Source organism: Podarcis filfolensis (genome assembly GCF_964270895.1).
Source record: "Podarcis filfolensis genome assembly, chromosome: 13".
Classification (NCBI taxonomy): domain Eukaryota; kingdom Metazoa; phylum Chordata; class Lepidosauria; order Squamata; family Lacertidae; genus Podarcis; species Podarcis filfolensis.
This window is the reverse complement of record NC_139615.1, coordinates 40,553,220-40,580,403: the sequence shown is the minus strand read 5'-3', so window position 1 is coordinate 40,580,403 and position 27,184 is coordinate 40,553,220. Positions and strand designations below refer to the sequence as shown.

Below are 27,184 nucleotides of genomic sequence, written 5' to 3'. Positions count from 1 at the left end.
TTCTGATCGGCAAGTCCTAGGCTCTGTGGTTTAACCCACAGTGCCACCCGCGTCCCTCCCTACCCTCCCTACCCATTAATTTATGCTAAAGGAAGTTTCATTGGCTCCAAATATGGAGAAAGGGAAATTGCCTGGGGAAATTCTAGTTTATTCGTAGTGACCCCAAATTATCCAGACCTCTGCTCTGTAGAATAGCTACTCTATGCAACCTTAGTACTGCAGAGACCTGAGGAGCTGAGTCTGCACTCCCAGGCCCCATACATTAGAGCCCTCTATTTGTCCACGGAGGCATATGATCAAGTGAGGATCTTGTGGACCTCTAACAACTCTGACTTTCTCCTGCGCAGGGCCGGTGCTATGGAGGGCGTTGTAAAACCAGGGACCGCCAGTGCAGTGCATTGTGGGATCGTGGTAAGTAGTGCTCTTGGTCACTCAGATGGGTGGGGGGTGCTGTAGCAAAGCCTGGTTTCATGTTGCCACTACGTCCCCATAACATCAGTGGGTGATGTATGCTGGCAAAAGGGAGGCACTAATGGCAGTGTTCTCGAACCTACAAACATGAGTCTGACCAAACTGCGGGAGGCAGTGGAAGACAGGAGTGCCTGGCGTACTCTGGTCCATGGGGTCACGAAGAGTCGGACATGACTAAATGACTAAACAACAACAATGGCTGGGGAGGATGTGCAGGTAGACCTGCTTTGCTCCTGTTTTCCCAATGATGTGCGTTGCTGCTGCTTACCAAGATGGGGAAGCACAGGGCATTGGGAGCTTTGGTGTTGTGTGGGTGCAGCAGTAGGACCAATCCCTTCCGGTGTGCCTGCATCACACCAAACTCCCCATCTCTGTAAGTGACAGCAAGACAGAACAGCCACCCTACCTGCATAACCCCACCAGGTGCTCTTCCTGAAGGCTCTTCCTGTGGCTTTAAAAGGAGCAGGGCAAGGAGGATGTACGCAGCTGTATCACCTCTCATTTTGATACCCACTCTGTTGCCCCACTGCTCTCTTTTGCTGGCAGTGGGGTACAACTAGGGTGAGAGGTGTTTGAGTTCTGGCCAGGAGGTTATAGACCTAGCAACCTTAGCTGGAGGTGGTTAATGGCTTGAGTCAATGAGGGACAACATAAAATGATCCTGCGGCCATGCCTAGGTCTGAAAGGCTGATGAGGGTTCAGCACCAGCAAATCACTGATGAACAGATAGCAGTATCCTCAGCCTTCCCTGTCATTGCCTCCCCAAGAGATGCTAGCATGCAAAATTTAATTGCGAGACAGAGGGAGAGAGAGAGTCTTCAAACTCGTCCATCTATAGGCTAGTTTCTCAGTGATACCCAGCCAATCTCTTTCTCTGGCTGGCTCTGATTCCATCTTGTATCCTGATTTTTCCAGTGCCAAGTCAAGAGCAGAGGGCAAGGGCTTTGCAGCATTTCACAACATTAGTCTAATGAAATAGTCAGGGCTACACCACAGCTAAAGACCAGACATGCTGTTCTTGTTTGGCACGATGTAAGAGGGGCTTAATTTGTAGTTAACAGTCTGGGTTGCTTAAGTTGGATGCTCTCTGAAACTGGCACTGACTTGCCAAAAAAGCTTTGTACCAAGATGTCCTTAGAAGGCCTCCAATGGACTTGCAAGCTTGGTATACCAGCTCCTTGTCTGATCGCAGACCTATCCACCAGCAGCCTCACTTAGGTTAACACTTGCAATCCAGATCACAGTTCACCACATGCAGAGGTGCCTTAGGAACAAATGCCCCTGAATGACTCGAGCTGCTGATATAGACCAGTAAGTGCTATATCCTAAGAGGTGTCTAAAATCATTGATGAGAACTTTCAAGGTAGGGATAGATCATTCTGGGTTTGTACCAAAGAGGAACGTTGAAACAAAATAAAAAAATTCCCTCCAGTAGCACCTTAGAGACCAACTAAGTTTGTTATTGGTATGAGCTTTCATGTGCATGCACACTTCTTCAGATACCACACGAAAGCTCATACCAATAACAAACTTGGTTGGTCTCTAAGGTGCTACTGGAGGGAATTTTTTTATTTGGTTTCGACTACGGCAGACCAACACGGCTACCTACCTGTAACTAGAAAGAGGAACTTGTCATCCACAAATAAGGCAAATAGTGAGGATTCCCTGGGATTCCATGCAGTCCAAACCCTGCTTTTCCAAATTGTGAAAGTGGAGAAGAGCAGAGCGAAGAAAGCAGCATCTCGACCTCAGTCGCCGCAATAGTGGCAGCAAAATATACTGTCATAATCTGGTTAAACTGTGGGCTATTCAGTTATGAAGGTTTGCCTCTCTGAGTGTAAAACTAAAACCCCAGATCCCCAACCTGCTTTGCATTTGTCCTGCTGTTGTTACATTGGGATCTTATGATACTAGCAACATTTTTGGACGGGTAATATAAACCCCGAGGCCTCACCAGCTTTGAGTCTGGTAAAAAGTTGTGTTCCAAGGGCTGGGTCCATGCAGATCTTCCCAGTGTCACAGTAATAACTGAGTACAGTACTGTGCTGCAAACTGCCAGTCATCTGAAGGCACCAGCGCCACCTTCAGACCAATGGTAGAATTACACCCTTCCTTGCAAAATCTTTTTGGAGCAAAACCCCCCAGGGTTTTTGGCTTTCGCTAGAAGTCCTGATGAACAGCTGTTCAGAAAAATAGCTCTGTAGAGAATGTAATGCTGGGTCAAGGAAGTATGGAGTCTATGTGTGTTACATTCTCTGGTGTGCCATATATCCCTCTTCTTTTCCTCCCTGGGACTCAAGCTTCAGCTGAAAGGTTTTGCTATGAGAAGCTGAATGTTGAAGGCACTGAGCGAGGGAACTGCGGGCGTGAGGGGAACCGCTGGGTGCCCTGCATCAAGCAGTGAGTAATCTCAGATTTTGCCCTTTCCCAGAATGCACTGTGTCCCCTTCCTACAATGCACTGCACCAGACCACCACACTACCTCCAAGCTGGTGCAAAATCCCTTCTTTTCGTAGCTTATCTGGTTCTTTCTCCTCCCCCTGTGCTCAGAGACGTGTTGTGTGGATACCTCCTCTGCGCCAACGTGACAGGTTCTCCGCGTATGGGCGAACTTCTTGGTGAAATCACCACCATGACTTTCTATCACCAGAAGCGTTATGTTGACTGCAGGTTAGTGGAGCCTCACAATCTAGATCCATCCGCAGTGGGGGGAGGCTGGGTGTTCTTTTCTCAGCAAATTAGCAAAGTCTGGCTGGCAGAGTCCTGTAGGCACACCGCTACAACTTCCATGTGGATTGCAGGTGTCTCTCACAGTACATCATGAAATGCAGCAGCAGGAATTGTCAAAAGAAGTCGCTGGTAGGCCCCTCTCCCTCCCCCATTATCTCCACCAGCATTGTAATTATAGAGCCTTGTCTCTTTCATGTGTGGGAGCAATGAAGTATTCCAGCCACACAGTGGAACTATTTGCTTCCTCTCCTAGGGGCGGCCACGTGCAGCTTGTGGATGGCACGGATGTGAGCTACGTGGAAGACGGGACGCCCTGTGGACCCAGCATGCTGTGTCTTGACCACAAATGCCTTCCTGTATCCGCCTTTAACTTCAGCACCTGTCCAGGCAGCTGGGGTGGCCAGATCTGCTTTGACCACGGGGTACAACTTGCGAACAAGTGCCTTGCTCTTAGCATATGCTTAGCAGTATGGTCTGCACAGAGGCAACTATTGAGCCATCTGCTCCAGTTTCTTTGGCTTTATTTCCCCCAGGGGTCAAGTCTTGGGGACAATGATTTTGAAACTGGAGGGTTGAGAGGGAGCCTCCTTTAGTCTTTTCTGAAGTTGGAAAGTATGGATCAAAATGGATGTCATCATGACCCAGCCCATACGTTTAATAATTATGTTCTATGAGCATAATATGGTGTATTACGTGATGGCAAAATCAAAAGTGATGGATGCATTTAATTTCTTTGAGAATAATCTCATTCAGAAATGGTCTCTGCCCGCCATGGGGGAAAAGGCTAGAAAACAATGCTTTGGCTTCTTTTTTAATGTGGTTGGGGATTTAAATTTGTTTTTCCCATTTCGTCTTGTAACTGTGTCCACGCCACCATAGGAGAAAGCAACTTGCTTCTTCTGAAAGCAGCCCAAGTGGGCATTTTTAGGATACTAACCAAACATCAGAGGAACATTTTCAAGGACCAAAGCATGCAGTTTATTTGTTGGTTATAGGTCTGCAGCAATGAGGGCCAATGCATCTGCTATCCTGATTGGACAGGAAAGGACTGCAGTGTCTATGACCCCATCCCAGATCCGAAGCCCACAGGGGAGACAGAAAAGTACAAGGGTAAGTTTGCAGGTCGAGATTCTCTTAAAGGTGACCAGAACCTTATCTCATGCACTTGCAAACCAAAACTGCAAATGTGGTGGTCCTTATGAGGTCATAGCAGAGACCCTCCTCTGTGTTCCCTCTGAAGATCCCAAAGCCCTTTCTCAAATCTGCTGTTGGCTTCCACATGCCTTGTTTTATTTATCACATTATAAATTAAGGGAGGAATACAAAAACATCAAACCTTTGGGAGAAACCTGAGTACATATCACTAGTTTTTATCAGTTTATCCTGCTCTGGTTCTTTTCTCCCACAGTTGTTTTTGGAAGACTGTTCCAGAATCATGCAGCTTCAGTTCTTTGAAAGCCACCTCTTGTTTTGGTTGTCAATCTACATGCACAGATTAAAGCCACGCGTTCTTACACCCACTGTTTTCTTTAAGCCTGCCTAATTATTTTTCTCTTAGCAGGTCAGACTGACTGCTCCCTCTTTCTAATTCAGGCCCCACCTAATTCAGGCTCTGTCAGTCAAGCACCCATGTTGTTGGACCTCCCCTTTTCATAGGAACATGGGGAGGAAGCTGCCTTATACTGAGTCTGAACATTTGTCCATCTAGCTCAGTATTGTCTACACGGATTGGCAGCATCTCTCCTGGATTTCAGACTGAGGACTCTCCCATCTCTACTTGGAGATGCTGGTGATTTAAATGGGGACCTTCTGCATGCAAAGCAAATGTTCTGCCATTCACCTATGGTTGTAACCTCACAATACGTAGATATATATTTTTGTCCCCTCTTCCTCTGCAGGTCCCAGCGGAACCAACATCATCATTGGCTCCATCGCTGGAGCAATCCTGGTGGCGGCTATCGTTCTGGGCGGCACCGGATGGGGATTTAAGTAAGCAGCGTGGACTTGCGCATGCTGTGCAGTTCAAATAGTGCGCCCCTGCACTGTATTGCCTGGGAGGGAGCTCTCTCGCATGTTCTGCTCCAGGTGCCCTTTGCAGTGAGCTCCTTTGGTGCCTGCACTCAGCTCTGGGGAAGGGGGCATGTCCCACCCCCCTACCAAGTCCAGCTTTTGCCGTTTTTCTCAGGGTGGATTCATACGACCACGGTTTTCCGGTGGCGTTGTTGTGGAAAGGCCACTTGCTAACTCCTTCACTTGGTAGTGTAGGGAAGGCATGGGGGGCGTTCCTGGGGGTGGTCCGGACATCTGCCTGGACTGGAGACAGGGATCGGTCTTACCTGATGGATCGACACCCTGTGGCCAGTTCCTTCTCTGCAGAACCTTCAGTCAGAAAAGGAGGAGCTGGGGATTGATTTGAGAGCCTGGTTAAGATTCCTCCCCTGCCCTTCAGGAGACTCCTCAGCCATCCCAGGAAGTAGCCGTCGGTGCAAGGGGAAGGGTGGCAAAGGAAGGTTTGCACAGGGGGCTTATTGCCATGCAAAATGGGGCACCGACTGGTAGTCTGTATCCACCCTCAGACAGATAGGGGTTGGCTGCAGGAGGGAAATGTGACAAGCCTGGGCTGCAGGCTAAGGGAAAGCAGAGAGAGGCACCAAGCCTCGGAGAATATCAATTGATGGAGGCCTTTTTGACTCCACCTCCAGCCCAGTTGTGGCCGCAACTTTAGAGAGCGTTTCAGGTCTGCTCCTGAGCCCACTTGTCAGACTTACTCTTTAACCCTCAATGCATTTTGCACGGCGCATGTTATGGAGAACGGAAGGCACCCTCTTGTGTAGAGAGCCACACTGGGAGTGGTGGGGATGGGGGCGGACTGATGTGGTGAAGCCCAGATCCTGATGCATGGGGGCACACCAGAACAAAACCTTCACCGTGTATGATGTGTTAAAATTGCTTTACGGTGTTACTTTGCCACCTGTAAAGGCAGAATATGAATTGGTCTTAGGGAGCTTTCAAATGGAATCGGTGACCCGGCTGGGGTACACTGGTACAGTTGCAGCTTTTGATATGCCATTAGCTTTCCCTCCTGAACCATTTCAGGCAGTTTGCCTGTACTTGCAGCAGCTGGAGCAGGATCTGTGTCCTGCCGCCGCATGAACATGTGGCTTGTAGGAGTTTGGGAAGGCTGTAAGTGCTGTCATCTCCCACCCCAATTCTTAAAAATCTGTCTTAGGAGTGTATGTACCTGCACACCTTTAACTGCCACCTGCATTCCTTTGAATTGGGGCCTTTGCATCCTCTTTAACCTCTGTCCATTGCCCTCTCACCCTAACAAACTGGGCTTTTTCACCAAGTTGACCTGTAGCATATTACTGTGGGGGAAATTTATGGGTCCAGCACCCTGTGGTTTTGCTTTGGGTAGAAGGGTCACTTGGCGTTAGATCATCTAAACATGGGATTAGCTACAGATCGCTGTCTGCTTTGGGAGGGTGGGGCTGTTTGGGGGGAAGCAGTTATTCAGCATTGGGGGCTGGGGGTTAATGGCAGCATTCAGGAGGTGGGCTGACGTAGGGGGCTGGTAGTGGTGTTGGGGTAAACAAAGAATGTCTTGGGGAGTCACACTCTTCCTCTCTGATCCACACCAGGCTCCCTGTTTGATGTTCTGCATGGACTGACACTTGCATGAGTGAAAGAGGAGTGTCTGAAATAACAGTCGCATGACTCAAAATACTGGCTTTAAGGAGATGGTGGCTGGAGGGAGGGGGTGTTGGCATGGAGGTGGGGTGGGGGACAATAGAGTCCGGAAACTTGTGGCAGGTGCCATCCTCTACTAAGCAAATTCCGAAGGCACGAGCTGCAGGGACCTCAGAGTTGGCTCCTACAAAGTGAACTGTAACCCACTCAACCCCCCACCCCAAATCTCCCCCACCCACAAAAATAATTGCTGGTATTTGTATGTTGTATGCGCCTGCCTGTCTACACTACTGCATTGGAAAGCAAGGCACAACAGACCCAGCCAAACTGCTGTTCTGGACGCTGGGATGAGGGAGAGAATGGGGAGGGGTGGAACGCCCTCTTGGCCCTCTGGTTTCTAGCTAAAATAGCTGACCACCTTCTTTCCAGGTCTGCAATTTCTTCTCTGGAATTACGAGCATCTTCAAGTCTCTCTCTAACACATTCCTCGGTTATATACTTCTCAAGCGTTTTGAATTGTTGTTTTTCGGAGCTTTTCTTTTTTTAAAGGAGAATATGCCATGAGATGATCAAAATGTGCTTTGAGGAAAGGGTTGGTGGCCATATTCGGATTCTTTCCTTACTAGAACTATGGGGTGAAGGTGGTAAGAAAAAGAAAAAGGTGTGCCTCAGCAGAGGGCCCAGAGGCTGAAGGAAACCATAAAACCTTTGCTGTGTGGGAAATCCCCTCTCCTTAATATAGTGGCAGCTTTGACCACATTTCTTCTGTTCTCCAATTGCTACCTGTTTTTAAGATGCTCCTTTAACTTGCTGCTGAGGGCTAGAAACATGCTTTAAGAAGCTCATACCCAATATTAGAAATTCAGCACAAACATTGACTTTGTACTTGAGGCCCTTGTGCGACTAACTTGTGTGCCGCAGGGGAGATCCCGGCGAATCTGTTCCTCCTTTCTTGGCCTTCCCAAGGCCCTTTTAAAGTTCCGGCAGGAGCTATGTCAGCTAAGAAGAATAGTGGTGGTAGATCTCTGCACAAAAGCTGTCCTGGATGGTAAGGAAGATGTTGCATGCGTGGCTGGGTTTTGCATTACCGACCATGGCATGCGGCACGAAGACTTGAGGCAGTTAGGCCACGGTGTACCCAGCTGAAGTGACCTTCTAACCCCCGTCCCCCTCTCTCTCTTTCCTTCTCTCTCCTCGGCTTGCAAAGGAACATTCGCAGAGGAAGGTATGATCCGGCTCAGCAGGGCATCTAAGCACCGCCCCTTGCCGCCACCCCCTCCATCGCTCATCCCCTCCATCCCATCCTCCGCATCGCCTTCATCCCGCACTCCCTGCTTGCAATGATCATGTGGGTGGCTGAACCAGCTCTCTTGCAGAGACCCCTCTCGACCAAGAAGATCTCATCTGCGCCATCGCTTCTCTCCACACATCCATCAGTGCCGCCATCAGCAACGCTTTGCTCTCCATTCCTTAGTTGGCTTGCGGGAGGAGGGCTTTTGGGCGATAAGCAAAAGGCATCTGGGCTTCTTCTCCCCAGATTGTAAGGCTTCAGCCATCTAACACAACAACAGGCCCTGCTCTCAAATATTGGATGATAATGTTGAGGTGCTTGATGTTAACCTTGGCCCTTAGTCTCTAAGGCCCACATTTTGACATGTTACCTTTTCTTATCTGATGTGGTAAAGTCCCCATGAGAGGATTTTACCCCCTTGGTTTCACTGTGAGGAGTTCTCATTTTGAGAGGGCCCTCGTGGTAAAAGCAGGTATTTATCATGAACTGTGTGTTTGTTCTGACATGGAAAAAAAGGGCTCTACTTTCAGGAAACCCTGTGTTGACCTCTCCACCTCACCATTACATGTAAACCAACCACTGTATTTTCTGTGCTCCCCCCCATTCTGTTAAATGAAAGGATATGCGCCATATTTTAGCACACTTACAGGCCCTCGCATATTATAATGAGCATTTGTAGCCCTGAGATGTATTAAACCCGCCCAAGAAACCTACAAGATAAACCATTATTCCTGGAGAAACTGAGGCCAAGAGAGTGCAACTTGACTAAAGCAGACTGTGAGTAGCAGAGACTTAAACCCAGGGGCCCCGGGGCCCAAGGCTGTAGCAATGAACGTCACACACACGTTTTACTACCCATATAGATACCTGTGTTTGTGCATACACACCTGCCCCGAGTATATAGTTACCTATGGGATATGGGGACCAGGGCCTTTTGCGTGTCCCCCTCCCTCAATACATGAAGCATTCGGTTTGAACTGAAGCCCCCATAACATGTAATGCTCCATTAGTAGTATTTCAGTGGTTGTTTCTCACCCAGAGGAGCCCTGGAGGCTGCAACATTGTGGGAAGGAAACTGCTCAGGTGCTTTCCTGCTCAACATTGCTTCCTGTGCCTCTGGTATGATTCCACATGTAAGGGAAATATACCATATTTTTTGCTCTATAAGACGCACCAGACTACAAGACGCACCTAGTTTTGGGAGGAGGAAAACAAGAAAAAAAATACTCTGAATCTCAGAAGCCAGAACAGCAAGAGGGATCGCTGCGCAGTGAAAGCAGCAATCCCTCTTGCTGTTCTGGCTTCTGGGATAGCTGCGCTGCCTGCATTGGCTCCATAAGACGCACACACATTTCCCCTTACTTTTTAGGGGGGGAAGTGAGTCTTATAGAGCAAAAAATACGGTATATGGTTATCCTTTCCTTCTGTGTGGCAGAAACAGCCAGGGGAGGGCCATTTTGAATGGGAAAACAGCCAGTTAAGAAGCTCCATTAAGGCAACCCTCAAAACTCCTGTTCTCAAGTGGCTGCTTTTATAGGGATGAGGTTGGGGAAATGATAAAACCATACAACCAAATTTGCACATGCTATACCTTTCAAGCATATTCTTCCCCTGAAAGAAATCTGGGCACTAGTCTGTTAAGGGTTGCTAGAAATTGTAACTCTGTGAGGGCTAAATTATAGAACCCAGAATTCTTAAAGGGGGGGGGATGTGCTTCTAGTGTGTTTTAAAGTTATAGTTTGAATGCAGCCTATGTTGAGTACAGCCAAAGTAGAGAGGACCCACTCAAGCAATGCTGCCATTTTTTGAAAAAGGAGCATCTTAACTCACGGGTGCTGGGTTTACTTGTGTGCAGCTGTATGGACATTGGCTGTGAGTTAGCCTAAAGATTCTGTGTATGGCTCGGACTTCTCTGCCTGCCGTGTATAGAATGTAAACCTTATATAAATATGGGTCTCGTCAGGAGCCACACAGTTTAAAAAACTTCATCACAACAAAATACACCACTTGGTCCAGCCAGGAGGTCTTTCAGTAGATTCGTTTGTAAAGTTGTACAGTGGTACCTTGGGTTACATACGCTTCAGGTTACAGACTCCGCTAACCCAGAAATAGTGCTTCAGGTTAAGAACTTTGCTTCAGGATAAGAACAGAAACCGTGCTCCGGCGGTGCGGCGGCAGCAGGAGGCCCCATTAGCTAAAGTGGTGCTTCAGGTTAAGAACAGTTTCAGGTTAAGAACTGACCTCCGGAACGGATTAAGTACTTAACCCGAGGTACCACTGTAGTATGCTATAACTTACCATAGACCTAGACATAAGCAACAACAAAGGCCTAGTTCTTGCACACAGAAAGTAACGTAACTTGATCATATTGAATTGCAAAAGGGGACTAATGTGATTCAATGCCTTCCATACAAAAAAAAAAAGGAAATTTCCCCGCACGTAAAAAAACAAAAACAAGTTGTTAGAGGAAAGGCTTGGCTTGAACAGTTAACCCTGACATACTAATTTTCCATATGCACTCAAAGGGGTATGGAGCAGTATGCAGAACTGGACCCTAAGTTGCAGTATTCAGGTATTACAAGGACTGATGGCTAAGTGCTCGTTAACATTCCCTACCATGGTAGGTGGCAAATTTGGACCATTGAACATATCACAAAAAGCCGGTGATAGCCAAAGAAGGTCTTCTTTTAAATCAGTATGATTACCTCTCCCATTAACATTCACATAGAAACAAGCTCTCACATCTGGCCACTCAGTGATTTCCCTTTCCGAAAACCATGAATATCACTTGGAACCTGCTACCACCCTAATGGGGAGAAGAGATCTGCCCCTGCTGTGTGCTATGAGAGACACATCCATGCTTATCTGCTGCTGTCCATCCATTGCGTATTATTTTTGTGAATGTGACCTGGCAATCTCCCTTGGCATTCCTCTCATTTCATGGCTTCACTGTTCTTTGGAAGTTTAAAAGAGCCAGGAATTTGGGAACTAGGGGTGGAGACTGTCCTCTGTGGGTGGAGACTGAGCTAGAACAGATTCACACATATATTAGGTTGAACAAGGTAATGATGTGATTAAGTGCTTTTTCATTCATAATAGTAAGGTAAAGGGACCCCTGACCATTAGGTCCAGTCGTGGCCGACTGGGGTTGCAGCGCTCATCTTGCTTTACTGGCCAAGGGAGCCGGCCTACAGCTTCCGGGTCATGTGGCCAGCATGATTAAGCCGCTTATGGCGAACCAGAACAGCGCACAGAAACGCCATTTACCTTCTCACTGGAGCGGTACCTATTTATCTACTTGCACTTTGACGTGCTTTTGAACTGCTAGGTTGGCAGGAGCGGGGACCGAGCAGCGGGAGCTCACCCCGTCACGGGGATTCGAACCACCGACCTTCTGATCGGCAAGTCCTAGGCTCTTTGGTTTAACCCACAGCGCCACCTGTGTCCCTTTTCAGCATAGTAAAAAGCAAAAAAAACCCCACCATGTTATACTTTGTGACAATGTGGCTCTTGTTTCAACTGCTAGCACCCAATCATGGAACATGTCAAGTAGTAAAAAGAGGAACGCACCTATGGCCACATGCAAAGTTCATTCCTTTCATAGAATCATAGAGTTGGAAGAATTATATGATTCTATGCCCCCAGCAGTTATCTAGTCCAACCCCCTGCGATGTAAAAATCTCAGCTAAAGCATTCATGACAGGTGGCCATCCAAACACTACTTAAAAACCTCCAAGGAAGGAGAGTCCATAACCTCCCAAGGGAGACCGTATCACTGTGAAACAGCTCTTGCCGTCAAAGTTCTTCCTGAAGTCTAGTCCGAATCTTCTTTCTCGTGACTTGAAGCCATTGGTTCGAGTCCTACCCTCAAGAGCAGGAGAAAACAAGCTTGTTCCCTCTTCCACAGCCTATATATATTTATTTTCTTACATTTCTATCCCACCTTTCTTGCATCATGGAGCCAAAGCCAATATACACGAATATAGCACATGCCCAAAGGCACATGTTGGATTCTTAGGGAGGACTTTCAGGAAACTTTGAGCATGCACATCTTTTACTGTGGGATAATTTGTAGTCATAAAGGTAAAGGGACCCCTGAGCATTAGGTCCAGTCGTGACCGACTCTGGGGTTGCGGCGCTCATCTCGCTTTACTGGCCGAGGGGGCCGGCGTACAGCTTCTGGGTCATGTGGCGAACCAGAGCAGCACACAGAAATGCCGTTTACCTTCCCGCTGGAGCGGTACCTACTTATCTACTTGCACTTTGACGTGCTTTCAAACTGCTAGGTTGGCAGGAGCAGGGACCGAGCGACAGGAGCTCACCCCATCGCAGGGATTCGAACCGCCAACCTTCTGATCGGCAAGTCCTAGGCTCTGTGGTTTAACCCACAGCGCCACCTGTGTCCCTTAATTTGTAGTCATATCACATTGTAAATAAGTTTTATTATTATATGGATATTGAATAGATGGCTGCCATCTGCCCTGAGTAGGATGCTGCCTTTATTATTTGCAGGGCTTCATTGACAGGCAGAAATTCAATAGGTGCAGCCTTCAGCACAGAAGGGTGAAACTGCACCTGCTGAACGAACATCTGCCTATCGTGCCCACCATTAAATGCACAGGAGCCCTGCTAGACAGTGGTGCATTTGGAACAGGACTTTAGGGTAGAGGTCCAAGGGCTAACTCTGCAAAAGGCCCCCAAAATACAGTGAAGTGAAGCAGACTACCATCTAAAGCATGGGTTGGCAAACTAAGGTCCGTGGGCCAGATCAGGCCCAATTGCCTTCTAAATCCAGCCTGCGAACGGTCTGGGAATCGCTGCGTGGATCGCCAGCGCATGGATCACCAGTGCGCACGTTCTTTCCCTCCCTCTCCCTCACATGGTGCCTCCTCCCTCCCTCCTCCTGGCTTCTCCCCGCCCTGCCTAGAGGAGGAAGGGGGCTGGGCTTTGTTGGTGCCAGCAGCAGCGGCGCTCAAGTGGCTGCCATTTGAAGCAGCCCCTCTCCAGAGCCCTTTCGCGCGCCACTCATCGTCCCACCGCCACCAGCCCCTGCTGCTCACAAGACAGGAGCCACAGTTGGCTGAGTACCCCTCTTGAGCAGCCACCAGTTAAAGCAGCCCCTTTCCGGAGCCCTTTCGCACACTGCTCATTATCCCTCGTTCATTTCCCCCCCAAAAAATATAGTCCAGCCCCCACAAGGTCTGAGGGACAATATAATATATAATAATAATAATAATTTGTTATTTGTACCCCACCCACCTGGTTGGGTTTCCCCAGCCACTCTGGGCGGCTTCCACAAAGACCAAAAATACACTAAGATGTCACACATTAAAAACTTCCCTGAACAGGGCTGCCTTAAGATGTCTTCTAAATGTCAGGCAGTTGTTTATCTCTTTGACATCTGATGGGAGGGCGTTCCACAGGGCGGGCGCCACTACCGAGAAGGCCCTCTGTCTGGTTCCCTGTAGCTTTGCTTCTCGCAATGAGGGAACCGCCAGAAGGCCCTCGGCGCTGGACCTCAGCGTCCAGGCAGAACGATGGTGGTGGAGACATTCCTTCAGGTATACTGGGCCGACAATGAACCTGCTCCCTGCTGGAAAAGTTTAAGGACCCCTGATCTAAAGAGCACACACACACATCCATATAACCGTTAAGCCCAGAGTCTAAGATTACTGCACCACAGCTGCCAGGAAAGAAAAGTGAGCACCTTATCCACGATTTCTCCTGATCGGAGCCGGCAATGGGGAGTATGTGGAAGGAGACTGTTCTGTAAGATATGCAGGACTTGGGACATCTAGGGCTTTTAAAATATAATAATCCACACGTGTGTAGGGATTGCAAATCAGATTTTATTTGTCACTTTGGTTACAGTAGCAATGAGTTTTCAATATATTATTTCCCCAACCACTCCCAAAGTGTGTTTCCACGCTTTTGTGCTATAATTGCTGCACAGTATCTCTCTCCTAAATTTAACATTTTGAAAATGTCAAAAATCAGGGCACAATAGGAGAATGCTGTCTAATTCCCAAAGGAATGAGCTTTATGTGAGTTGCATAGCTGTGGCTGACGGACACAGAATCAATAAAATATGTGAAAGAAAGGTTAACTACGTTTTTAAAAAAACGGTATACCAAATTCAGTTTTATAGGGGTACTTTAAAAGCAGAATATGGTTATGGACTTAAAACTAAATTTCAAGTTGACAGGAGTCCACTCCACATAAAATTAGCGGGTGAATCTTTGTCTGCCATGGAGATAAATGTTAGGCAAAGTGTCACTCACGTAATTTCTGTGAATCAAAGGAGTGGAGGTGGCGACCTTGAATTCACTGTTTTGCATCCTGTGTTTCTAAATCCAACAGCATACACATAATAATTAGGGTGTTGGGTTGTTGGTTTTTTTTTGCAAATTTTAGACGTTAAACATTCCCTTGAGAATTTTTTATTCTGTTTAATGCATACTAGCGGCAATAACCCCTTCTATAGAGTTAGAAAATAGATAATTGCACCTATTAGACTGGAACGGCTTAAGAGTAGATGCTTAACAATAAAATCCTATGTTAATTCAGAACTAAGGTATAGATGAATCAATTTCAGTTTCTGTTTATCATTTCCCCAGTCTTAAAAAATCAGTCCAACCCATTTTTGTTTCAGTTAGTGATTTTTTATATCCATAAAAATAGCTTCCCTCAAAAATTGTCAGAACTTTTGCATGCATTTCTCCTAACAGACACATTTCTTTGAAAGTTATTTTGTCTAATGTAATGCTAAATTAGGAAAAAATGCAATTTTTTAAATATATGGATTTGATGCATACCTGCCCCCTAATATACACATTTTTATACAAATCTTTTTAGTTGGAGAACTGCATCACAAAACGTTCAAATTTGGTAGCTCTGCTTCTGTTTGCATAGTTTCTGGACCTGTGAATTAGGGATATTTGCATTAAAATGCAGAGTGAACCAGATTTTCATCCCTGAGTCCCTCAAAGTTCAATGGACTTGTTCTGTTAGAAATGTGTTAACTGCAGTAGTAAATTACTAAGTTTTAGAATTCTTAAATGGATGTCATTCTCTGCCTTGAGCCCATAATGGGAGAACCGAATAATTTCTGTTGTGGCAGAAATCTTGTACATGGTACAAGATAACTTGATTTCTTCCTATTTCCACAACACCTGCATTGGAAAAAAACAACTAGAATTTGTAAAATGGCAAATGGTGCTCATGGCATTAATAAAAAACCCAAGACAATCCCTTTGTCACCTTTGCCAACCCCTGCCTCCTTATCATGGCAAAATCTAATATTTGCTGGTATCACCAAACCGGCAGAGGGGCCCACTGCCCTGACACTTCCACTATTTTCACTTTCTCCAGCTGTTTTTGAACTACAACTCCCATCATCCCTAGCTAGCAAGACCAGTGGTCAGGGATGATGGGAATTGTAGTCCGAAAACAGCTGGAGACCCAAGTTTGAGAAACACTGATCTAAAATGTGTGAGAATTGCCAGAATTTGCACATCCCAGTTAAAGGGCCCAATGAGAGCGCATTGCTTTAAGTCCCCACAATCTTGGCATCAGCATTGTGGGTTGGGAAGCAGTGAATCATGAAAATGGCAGTTAGGTGAAGCCCTCGTTGGTGACCCAATGTCAAAAATAGGCCCCCTTTGTACAGGCTGGGTGAATCCTATTTATCACAAAGGCATTTCAGAGCATTGCCAGACATTCAAACCGACTTTGGGAGTTCTGTTTCTGTAATAATAATAATAATAATAATAATAATAATAATAATAATAATAATAATTTATTATTTGTACCCCGCCCATCTGGCTGGGTTTCCCCAGCCACTCTGGGCGGCTTCCACAAAGACCAAAAATACACTAAGATGTCACACATTAAAAACTTCCCTGAACAGGGCTGCCTTAAGATGTCTTCTGAATGTCAGGCAGTTGTTTATCTCTTTGACATCTGATGGGAGGGCGTTCCACAGGGCGGGTGCCACTACCGAGAAGGCCCCTGCCCTGCTCCCTGTAGCTTTGCTTCTCGCAATGAGGGAACCGCCAGAAGGCCCTCGGCACTGGACCTCAGCGTCTGGGCAGAACGAAGGGGATGGAGATGCTCCTTCAGGTATACTGGGCCAAGGCCATTAGGGCTTTAAAGGTCAACACCAACACACTGAATCGTGCTCTGTACTGCAAATGTGAATTGTACACGGGTTAGAATGTACATTCAGCTGCAAAATGGCTCCGCTGTCTTTCCGTTACGTATTAATGACATTTTCGCAGGCACCCAACTTACACAAGAGTATTCTCTGTGTCAGTGTTTGCAGGTCTGCACTGAAACAAGTTATGGTGTTATGCTTAAGAAGACCAAAGCCAACAGTCTTGTCCTTCCCATCTCTCCTTCCCATCCCAAATGTATGAAACAGTGGGACCTAGACTTCAGTGTTCAGCAAGCAGAGAGAGAAAGCACACCACAAACAGGCATCTCTCCAAATCAGTGCAGCCTCGGGTGCAATTGGGGGACGTTGAATAAAAATAAGAGGGAGGTGGAAGCATAAAGAAGGAGGAAATTTTTGAAAAACCATTTGCACATGTTTCATCTGTTGCGTAATGATGCTTACTGCCAGGTTGGGCACTGTTGCAGTACGGCAACGTCTCCCGTACATCTAGCAGTCATGCTGGAGGTGAGGGGTTTTCCTGGGCTTGGGTCAACCCTTTCCAGCTTCACCCAGGCTGTGGGAAAGTGGAGAGCAGTGAAACCATAATAACAGGACCAATTCTATCCTGTCAAATCCCTTCTTGCCCCTAACCTTTGCTGGAAACTCCTTCCCTTCTCACTCATGAGGTTACAGCTAGAGGAATGATGCCGGGGAAATGGATCGCAGCTTCCCTGCCTAGTTGGCCAATGGAACGCAAGCTGCGACACTGGCCTCACCCCTTCGATTAAAGAAGGTAGATTTCCACGGGTCGCTGAGTAATTTTTTTCTGTAAAAGGGGCGGTAAGTTTGGGAACCTCTGCTCCAGATGCTTCAGTCATGTACCAATGAATGAGAGGGGACACATCTGGCTCTTTTAACCTTGCTGAGGAATCACCGCCATTACTTCAATCTTGCATTCCTTTACTGCTCCGCATTGCCACTAAAATTACCCCCCTTGCTTCTGTGTTTCAGGTCGGGAGGGGCTTAGCCCCAGCTCATAACCCTGATCTTTGTGCTGCTGCTCTGGGTCTGTATACTCACCATAGGGTGGGGAGGAAGGTAAAAACGCCCTCCTTTCCTCTTCCTGGTCAGCAGATAACCAACATCCCAAGCCACCAAGTCTTCCATTGCCTCCTGGACGGACATGGGCAGGAGAAGCGCCCTCCTTTGGAGGGGCAACGTGCACTCCACTGCCTCGCACTGTGGGAGCAGCTCCCCACGGATGACCCTTGCCGAGGGCACCATGTCACGACTTCTCGCGACCTTTCCTGGGGCAAAGGGCCAGAAAAGGGATGCTACTTCACAGGTCTACAAGTGTGCCTCACTTTGCTAATCCCACCAAGGAATGTACCATGTTGGATCCACCAAAAAGCCACGCAACACAGGGGCACAGCAATGCTCCTCTCCTCAGCTAGTTCTGTGCCTGGAAGACGCACTGCTCCCTTTCCCATGGAGCGGAAATTGAGCATTTGGGGTGTGTGAGGACAGTTGGGGTGTGTTTTCTTCCACACGTTTTCACATGTATGAATGCCACGGTAGTCCTGATATTCGCTGCCCCCCCCTTTTTTTGGTTCCGGGAGAGGTGCTTTCCACAGCAACACAAAACTGCTCCTGGGTGGACTAGGAGGCTAGATCCCCTTTTGATCTTTTTAATGTCCACAAGCTCACCACCAGAGGTGCCAGGTTGTCCCCAAGATGGCGAGGTGGGGCCTCGCCCGCATGTGATGTTGGAGAGAAATAAGCCTCTACTTTTAATTCTGTCCCACTCAGCAGAAGGAGCAGGTGGGGTTCCAAAACTCAACAGGGCTGGCTCACCACATTGCCATAAAAAGGGAGCCGCCCATTCAGTTTGGAGCCTAAATTTACTTCAGATGTTGTTGGACTACAGTTCATAATCATTGGCCATGCTCGCTGGCACCCATGGGAGCTGAAGTCTAGCAATAGCTGAGGGGGCATAGGGTCCCCAACCCTAGTAGAAAGGAAGTTACTGCAGCTGTAGAGTGTTCACGCCCAAATGCCTCTCTATAAACAGGGAATGATATGTTAAACCCTCCCAGTTGAAAATTACAGCCCTATTAAGAGAATAGTAACTTGTTGAGGCTAATAATCCTCTGCAGTTCTCCGCAAAGATCCCTCCCTCCAACAGCAGGCAGTAAAGGCTGCTAACACCTGCAATGGGTTCAGAATAAGCCCTGGCCTTCCCTGAAATGGTGTCTGGGTTGTACCATGGCAGGTGGGCTCTTGCGTGAGGACGGGCTGCTCCCCCTGCAGTTTTAAATATCTTCCAACTATAATTCCCTGATCTGATTTGGGGCTCCATTTAAAAAAAAACTGTGGGAACTCCAAATGTGGATCTCTCAACATTTCATCTAATTTGGCCAGTCTTGGGCAGGAACAATCTGACCTCCTAGCCATATGCAAGACCACCCTCATGCTGGTGTCTCTCAGTAGGGCCTTTTCAGATTTCAGTAGGGGTGAGGAAGAGGATAAGAGGGATGAGATTCAACAGGATCCAGATCCCGACTCTTGAATGCTAAAACCAACAAGCGTCTGTGTAAGAGTAAATACGGGGAAGCCCAACTGGGCCTTCTACCAAATGGGACACCTCTCCTCCTGGCTTGTACAACGGTTGACCCAGTTGGCCATTTTCCTCATCCGAAGAAGCAGGATTTCTGAATGGTACTATAAGGGAACTGAATGGTCAGCTGTCTTTGGAGCTGGGGGCTTGGGTGTGGCTATATGGAGCCAATATTCTTGCGGAATGAAGGCCCCATGTGCCATCTTGCTGCCCGGAAGCTTACATTGGCAAGGCGTTCCTGTCAGACATAATTGATGCACTCCACGCTTACCCCTGTCTCCTTGTACTCCTTCCTTATCCTCCTTCCTTTCCTATTTGAGCACCACAGCTTTATGAAATAGGAATGCCGGGCAGTGAAACAATAACAGGACCAATTCTATCCTGTCAAATCCCTTCTTGCCCCTAACCTTTGTTGGAAACTCCTTCCCTTCTCATTCATGAGGTTACAGCTAGAGGAATGATACTGGGATTTGTAGCTTCCTTTGTCCCTACTGAGAGGACTGACTGTTGGCACACTAAAATCCAAAAACAGGTAAGGTGTTCTTCTTACGGGACCAAAGGTGGTCGATCTTAGGAGCAGGCAAGTTTGCGGGTCACAAATAATGTTTTGTCAGGCTGTGTGATTTTGGGGACCTGAGCATTGTTTGGGCATCTCTAACTGTTCTGTTGTGAAATGATCTGGGCTAAGGGTTTGAGGGTTGCGCTATTGGTGGGTGAGTGACTGTGTGTGTGTGTGTGTGTGAGAGAGAGAGAGAGAGAGAGAGAGAGAGATTATGAATGTGTGCTTCAACATGAGTGAGTGAGTGAGTGTAAGCAAGCTGTAGCATTTGGTGCAATGGGCAACTTGAACCCTCTTTTAACCTTCGCACAGTAGCAAGGATCAAGGCTCCTAAAACTTCAAAGACAGCGCAGTGAGGAAGACGAGGAGCAAAGGTGGCATCGCAAACGAAGAGCACAACCATGGAGGGAGCTCGCTCTGTGCTGCGCTCACCTTGGAACCCTGCCATCTCCCAGCACACTTTCCGGCTCGTGGGCACCTCGGACTGTGATTTCCTTTGCACATGAGTTGTGTGTATATGTATATATATCTATGATCTGCTCTGCCTCCCTCAGGGTGGGCAGCCTTGTCTGTATATCGTGATGTGCCCAAAGATTAACTAAAATGCCGCTTCGGGGCATTCATGTAGATACACATTACACGTTCACTGTACACGCTGAATGTTGAAGGCTGGGCAAGTGGGTTGGCTTCCAAACCCATCGATGGGACAATTCTGGGTTTTCCGCTCAGGCAGATGCTAACAGCTGGATGCAAGGCCTTCTCCTTTTGTGTACCCCGCTACGCTGCGCACATACCTGCCAATGTTTGCTAAGTTTGAAAGAGTGCAATCTACTCTTGCTCCTGACCTTTAGAAAATCTGGCCAATAATAAAAGCAGGGCCAATATTTTAAGATTTGAATTCCTGCAGAATTCTGTTAATCCTAATGTATACTACGAGGAAAAACACTAAAATGCATCCAACTGCCATATCTTAAGACTGAAAAGTAAAGTCTTTCTTTTTGTTCAACTCTTAGCGTCTCTTTGACTTGCGCCGGATGTGCTGTGAAGTTTAACTTGTTTGTCTAACTTGTTCACTTGCGGTGGGAGCGTCATGGGTTTGAACTAGTTATGAGAGTCCTGTTTAAGGTAAAGGGACCCCTGACCATTAGGTCCAGTTGTGGCCGACTCTGGGGTTGCAGCGCTCATCTCGCTTTATTGGCCGAGGGAGCCGGCATACAGCTTCCGGGTCATGTGGCCAGCATGACTAAACTACTTCTGGCGAACCAGAGCAGCGCACGGAAACGCCGTTTACCTTCCCGCCGGAGCAGTACCTATTTATCTACTTGCACTTTGTGCTTTCAAACTGCTAGGTTGGCAGGAGCAGGGACCAAGCAACGGGAGCTCACCCTGTCACGGGGATTCGAACTGCCGACTTTCTGATCAGCAAGTCCTAGGCTCTGTGGTTTAACCCACAGCGCCACCTGTTTAGCTTAGCGTAATTGGCTTGTCCAAGAGAAGAGCTCTTTTCAAAGAGCATTGACCCAGGAACTCTGGTCCTGCAAATTGTACTGTGTTTGTCTCAAATTGCAGTGGAATATATTAGCTAATTGAACGCCCTTGTTAATTGTGTAGGTTATAATAATAATAATAATAATAATAATAATAATAATAATAATATCTTTATTGTCATTGCCCCCTCTCAGGGACAACGAAATTATCTCTGTTTATCTCCGAGTAAGTCTGCATAGGGCTGGCCCCTGCCCCTTCCAGTAGTTAATTTCTAACGCAAGAGGTGCTGGGGCTCAAGCTGGACATCACATCTTTTGACTGAGTACCCTTTCTGTTTAATTCACAAATGTGGGAAGGGTGATTAAAGCTGCAGAGCACTGCTCTGTGACTGGTCTTCTTAAATGACATCTCATGAGTCAGAGCTGAGCCCTGGAATTCATAAACAAAAACCAGGTTCTGGGCTCAGTGTAAACCTTGCACTCTACTTCTGCTCAGAGACTATCTTCTTAATTTGCCCCAGAGATGGACATTGGCATTAAAAGCAAGAGCCTCTGCAGAGCCCAAGCTCTCAATTCCAAAAATGTTATTCTAGTTCATTGATCTGTGGCTGGATTTGCCAGCTACACTAAGGTGGCTTTTCCTTGAATTATTTCACCCTCTAGCCCAGGCTTCCTCAGCCTCGGCCCTCCAGATGTTTTTGGCCTACAACTCCCATGATCCCTAGCAGGACCAGTGGTCAGGGATGATGGGAACTGTAGTCTCAAAACACCTGGAGGGCCGAGGTTGAGGACCCCTGCTCTAGCCGATAGATACAATACTCAAGAGCATACCAGGCATTTGAAACGTCTCCCTGAGAGATGCCAGCCTTTCTGAAGTGGAATTCCCTCAAGTCGTTCCTGAAATAAAATGACATAATCAGTTATATTTTAAGGAACAACTTGAAGCCCCCATGCCAACTTTTTGAAGGTCCACAGCCTGGGTCTTGTCACTCAGATGCAGTGGCAAGTGTCAACAGCAAAGGTCAAAGGAGAAAGAAGGATTTTAAACCCCCAATCTCTGTTCACACCTCAGGGCAAGAGGGAAGGACAGTTCTCTTGTCTTGCCAATGACCCTTAATGGCCCTGTATTGTTCCTTAATGGCCCTAAGCTTAGGTTTTTGCATAGGAATTCCTCTGCAGCTTAATTAAAACATATTTCAGGAACGACTGTCAAGCATAAAAGCATATGACATCTGTATACAGTACCGTGCACCAGTTAGACTGCCCACCATATCCAATAAGCCTAGGATTTGCAGTTTGATGAAGAGTCCAAAATGAGATTCTCAGCCTTCCTCTTAGAGCAGGGGTGCCCAAACTTTTTTTCCAAAGAGGGCCAAATTTGATGAAATGAACATGCGTGAGGGCCGACCAATGTTGCTGACCTTTTTTCAGGATTGAAGTTGTTGAGCTTTTGGGGGGATTTTACCTCAGGAAAAAAATTAACTAGATTAGGACCCCGAAACAGACTTTGGACATGCCTGTCTTAGCATGAACTTCAAAGTTTATTCTGCTGCAGTGCAGAAAGTAAGTGAAATGGCAAACCTTGAAGAAAGTGGTGGGGGAGACCACAAACAATAAAGCATTTGGTAAACCTCTGGAGTGCCTGAGGATGGCACTGTGACCCCATGTGCCTCGACTGGGCACTGATATTGGATACAGCCGCAGTAGAAACAGAAGCCTTGCCTCTGAGAAACAGCCTGTGGAAACAGACTGACTTCAGCTCATCTGAAGGAGCGTCTAGTTAGGACTCTCCAGGAGTCCCCCACACCCTTGTATCTTCAAGTATTTTGGTGAATGTGATCACTGGGGATTTGAGTGCACCTGAGAGGTCAAGGTAAGTTGGCCACTAGATCAGGGCTTAAATTTGGTTCTTGGCTGGCGAAGGAATAAAGAGTGCCTCTGAACATGGGGAAAGCAGACCTGCTGCTAGTCTGCTGTGGTTTTTTTAAAAAAAGAGCACAATCCCAACATTTAGGCTTTTGACTTGACAGGGCTGTCATACGTCTGGACTTCCCCTGGGTATTATTGGGATTTCAAAGGCGGAAATGACATGGGGGGATTTCGGAAATGCGGCACTTTCCCCTGGATCTTAGGAAAGCCAATTGAAAAATCGCAGTTCGGGGTTTGTCTAAAATAAGCTCAACAACTTTTGGGGTGATCTGGTTTTTACTTTTTGAAATATGGCAACCCTGTATGAGATTTAGGCATGCCTGTCACTTATTCAAAGAGCCTTATTTAAGCATGATATTTGTCGGCCAAAATCACAAGATATATAACACGGACTTGGGACGTTGTAGGTAGACACAAATACACTTGGGTTGAGGTACTCTTGAAGAACAACATTTTTTAAAAAAAGACAATTACCTAAAGTTAGCAGGGGATCCAGAGAACTGCTGAGACATGGGAAGAATCCACATTTAATTGTAAGTGTCATTTTTTTCCCTGAGCACCAGAACAAAGTTGAATGGGGGACAGTTACTTTTTGTTGTGTATAATCTTTATTTTAGCTTTGAGACACAAGACCAAACAAGGCAAGGGGAGTTGGAGACTTATGAAAGGATTCCCCATGTCAGCTTCCTGTTGTTGCTTTAAAAAAAATGAAATACAGAAATGGAGGGGACACACACACTTTGAATTTGATTGGGACAGCAGATCCCTTTCTCTGTGAGCCACTTGCTTCATTCTAATTTCTATTTATTGAGAGTAAGTGATAAACGGTGGACTGAAGCAACTCACAAGGAAACATGATCCTAGGTACTTGTTAACTGTAGAGTGGCCAGCCAGGCAGTATTTTTACTGCTCTGCCCTGGAAAACTATGTTCTGTCAAGGAACTAGCCTTGGGATCCGAAAAGCCAGTGAAGTCCACATTCTGGGGGAGTTCAGATGATTTCTACAGGTTGAAAGAACACACAGGTGGGTGGGTGGGTGTCATAAGGCTTATAATAAACAAAAATCTGCCCTTATTTCCTTATGGGGGACACAAGAGCCCTTATAGAGTCCTTTGTAGGTTCTCCATCGGTAGGAGAAAATAACAGAGGCCAACCAGAGAATATTGAGAAGCAAAGCAGCTTATAAACTTGATCTTTATTGAACTGTTGCAACAGGGTGCCCCCTTCACATGAAGGAGCAGGAGGGCCCAGAACAAAGGTGTGCCCGCCCTTATATAGACATTTTAAATTGCCCGCCCTGGAGTCCAAGACCACCCCCAGAAACATCATACATACATCACAGAAGGGGTGTAGCTCAAGACCACCCCCAGATACATCATACCTACATCACAGAAAGGGCGGTCTACAACAGAAATCTGAGTGCGTTGTTTATCTCCTGTCTGGCAGGTTACCTGTTAATGGTCACTTGATTGGATTACCTGGGGAGCCTGGCCAGTCTTTCGTAACGATAAATACTTAGTTCCTGAGCCAGGTCACAGGCTCACCCTATTCATACACAGACATACCCTTAAGAGAGGATTTGTGAACAAAAAGACAACGGGGAGGCTTTTCCATTTTCCTTCGGCCTTGCAGAGAAATATTTGAGGTTAATTTGGGAGGGACAAAATGGTTTCAGGACTTTTTCTGAGGGGTTTCAGACATGTGGTTTATATATGCAGTTATGAATATTTTATATATATAATTTTTTTATTTTTATATATATAATTTTTTTATTTTTATATATATAATTTTTTTATTTCAGGCTGCATCATAAAGCTAGCCCCTTTCCTCACTGTTTGTGGGTACTGGCCTGGGGGGGGGGAAACACATGAAATCAGACAAATGTGAAATCGGACAGACTAGTTGGACAAACAGTGCCAAGACAAGGAAGCGGTTTGAACAGTCACATGAAACACAAAGATTACAATAAATAAAACAGACCCTATATTTAAAGCCCGACCAACTCACACTTAAAGCAACATGACTGCCCCTCTCTGCCACCCCACCCCCACCCCCAAGAAAAATCCTGGGAGCTGTACAGTGGTACCTCGGGTTACAGACGCTTCAGGTTACAGACTCCGCTAACCCAGAAATAGTATCTCGAGTTAAGAACTTTGCTTCAGGATGAGAACAGAAATCGTGCTCTGGCGGCGCAGCAGCAGCAGGAGGCCCCATTAGCTAAAGTGGTGCTTCAGGTTAAGAACAGTTTCAGGTTCAGTACAGACCTCTGAAACGAATTAAGTACTTAATTAAGTACCACTGTAGTTTGCTAAGGATGTTGGGGATTGTAGTTCTGTGAGAGGGAACTACAGTTCCCAGGATTCTTTGGGGTGTGTGTGGCATGTGCTTTAAATGTGCATCAGATGCAGCCACTATTGGATCGCAGCCTGGTCCAGGGTGGGTCGCGACAGGAGCTGCACCAGCATGCAGGTATATAGTAAAAGTTTAAGAAAGGGGGGTCCTGGATCTGAAAATATTGAAGATACCTGTTTCAAATGCATGCTGTGTATCTGCCCAAGGTTTTTCAGCTGGAGATTCCGGGCCTAGATAGGACCTTCCTTCCTGTGGGTTAATATGGCAGGAGGGAGCTAGTAAAATCTGCCCCTGCAGCAGTGTGGCCTGGCAAATTTCTATTGATGCTTCTCCTAGCTGGTGGCCCTTTACTTAATTGTTTTCTCCTTGCCCCCCCCCCCTTTTGACAGTGGCTTGTGCTTCTTGGCTACTGGCCCAAGCATCCATCTTTCTATCCAATTTAATGAGTGCTAGGTAGGACTTCAAAGAGGAAACAAGTCCTTAAATAGTCCACTGTCAGGAAATGGGAAACTAATTAATAGGCCTCTTCAGGAACGCCATGAACAAGGAGATAAGCAATTAAAGTGCCGATAGCCAGGGGAAAAGGGAGCTTTGCTCAATGGGATTTATTTTGCCTCTGAGGGAACATATATTAGAATCTTGCCCACAAGGATGGGGTTTGTGGGATAAAAAAAAATCCACATTAAGAAACTTCCCAATACAGGGCTGTCTTCAAATGTCTTCTAAAGGTTGCATAGTTACTTATCTCCTTGGCTCGGGGGTCACATAAATCCATACCCTCCAACATTACTCAGATGAAAATAGGGACGCCCTAAGGAAAAGTTGGTTGCGGGTGGCGCTGTGGGTTAAACCACAGAGCCTAGGACTCGCCGATCAGAAGGTCGGCGGTTCGAATCCCCGCGACGGGATGAGCTCCCGTTGCTCGGTCCCTGCTCCTGCCAACCTAGCAGTTCGAAAGCAAGTCAAAGTGCAAGTAGATAAATAGGTACCGCTCCGGCGGGAAGGTAAACGGCGTTTCCGTGCGATGCTCTGCTTCGCCAGAAGCGGCTTAGTCATGCTGGCCGCATGACCCGGAAGCTGTACATCGGCTCCCTCAGCTAATAAAGTGAGATGAGCGCCGCAACCCCAGAGTTGGCTATGACTGGACCTGATGGTCAGGGGTCCCTTTACCTTTAAGGAAAAGTGGGACATTTCGGGATCAAATTCATTGAAAACCGGGACAGCTTCTGTAAATCCGGGGCTGTCCCTGGAAACCAGGGACACTGGAGGGTCTGAGATGGGATTTCTGGAATTGTAATGAGGGATGTAAAATTATATGCATGTCCCGTGGAGCTATGGTTGAAATCCCTCTTCATGCTGCTTGCAGAAGACCAGAATGGACACACCTCTGGGGAATAGCGTAGCCCCTGAGCCCATAAGACAATCTTGACATGTGGTATGAGAGAGAGAGGGAGAAACGGCCTCGGTCCTGTATACCTGAAGGAGCGTCTCCACCCCCGTCGTTCAGCCCGGACACTGAGATCCAGCACCGAGGGCCTTCTGGCGGTTGCCTCATTGCGAGAAGTGAGGTTACAGGGAACCAGACAGAGGGCCTTCTCGGTAGTGGCGCCCACTCTTCAGATGTGAAGGAAATAAGCAGCTATCCTATCTTTAAAAGACATCTGAAGGCAGCCCTGTTTAGGGAAGTTTTTCATATTTAACGCTGTACTGTTTTTAACACTTGATTGGGAGCTGCCCAGAGTGGCTGGGGAAACTCAGCCAGATGGGCGGGGTATAAATAATAAATTATTATTATTATTATTAAATTGCAGGGTACATATTATTCTGGGGAAGGGTCGTCTGCCGCTCCTCGAGTGCGGAAAATGCAATCTCGGCGTTCCCTTTGTGCGAATCCCCGGGTGGC

General features: G+C 47.0%; 2 protein-coding genes across 8 annotated transcripts in view; both read left to right on the top strand.

Moving 5' to 3' along the window:
- The window catches only part of ADAM11 (ADAM metallopeptidase domain 11), a gene marked incomplete at its 3' end in the record, with an annotated part of 77,354 nt that extends 56,835 nt beyond the window's left edge, over positions 1 to 20,519 (top strand). For 2 of the 6 annotated variants that reach the window (XM_083582773.1, XM_083582772.1), the window contains 7 exons: positions 348 to 411; positions 2,772 to 2,871; positions 3,022 to 3,141; positions 3,455 to 3,623; positions 4,197 to 4,311; positions 5,100 to 5,190; positions 8,099 to 8,922. In XM_083582773.1, coding sequence (XP_083438899.1) covers positions 348 to 411; positions 2,772 to 2,871; positions 3,022 to 3,141; positions 3,455 to 3,623; positions 4,197 to 4,311; positions 5,100 to 5,190; positions 8,099 to 8,144 — 705 coding nt within the window. Of the gene's footprint in view, positions 1 to 347; positions 412 to 2,771; positions 2,872 to 3,021; positions 3,142 to 3,454; positions 3,624 to 4,196; positions 4,312 to 5,099; positions 5,195 to 8,098; positions 8,923 to 17,348; positions 18,885 to 19,825 lie in introns of those variants that run through there. The other 4 variants (XM_083582774.1, XM_083582776.1, XM_083582775.1 and 1 more) reach the window with 4 other exon arrangements.
- Positions 20,520 to 22,728: 2,209 nt separating this feature from the next.
- Positions 22,729 to 27,184, top strand: part of SCN4A (sodium voltage-gated channel alpha subunit 4) — a 105,933-nt gene continuing 101,477 nt past the window's right edge. The window contains exon 1 of one of the 2 annotated variants that reach the window (XM_083582328.1): positions 22,729 to 22,873. The gene's annotated coding sequence lies outside the window, so the exon portion shown is untranslated. Of the gene's footprint in view, positions 22,874 to 25,315; positions 25,399 to 27,184 lie in introns of those variants that run through there. The other variant, XM_083582330.1, reaches the window with a different exon arrangement.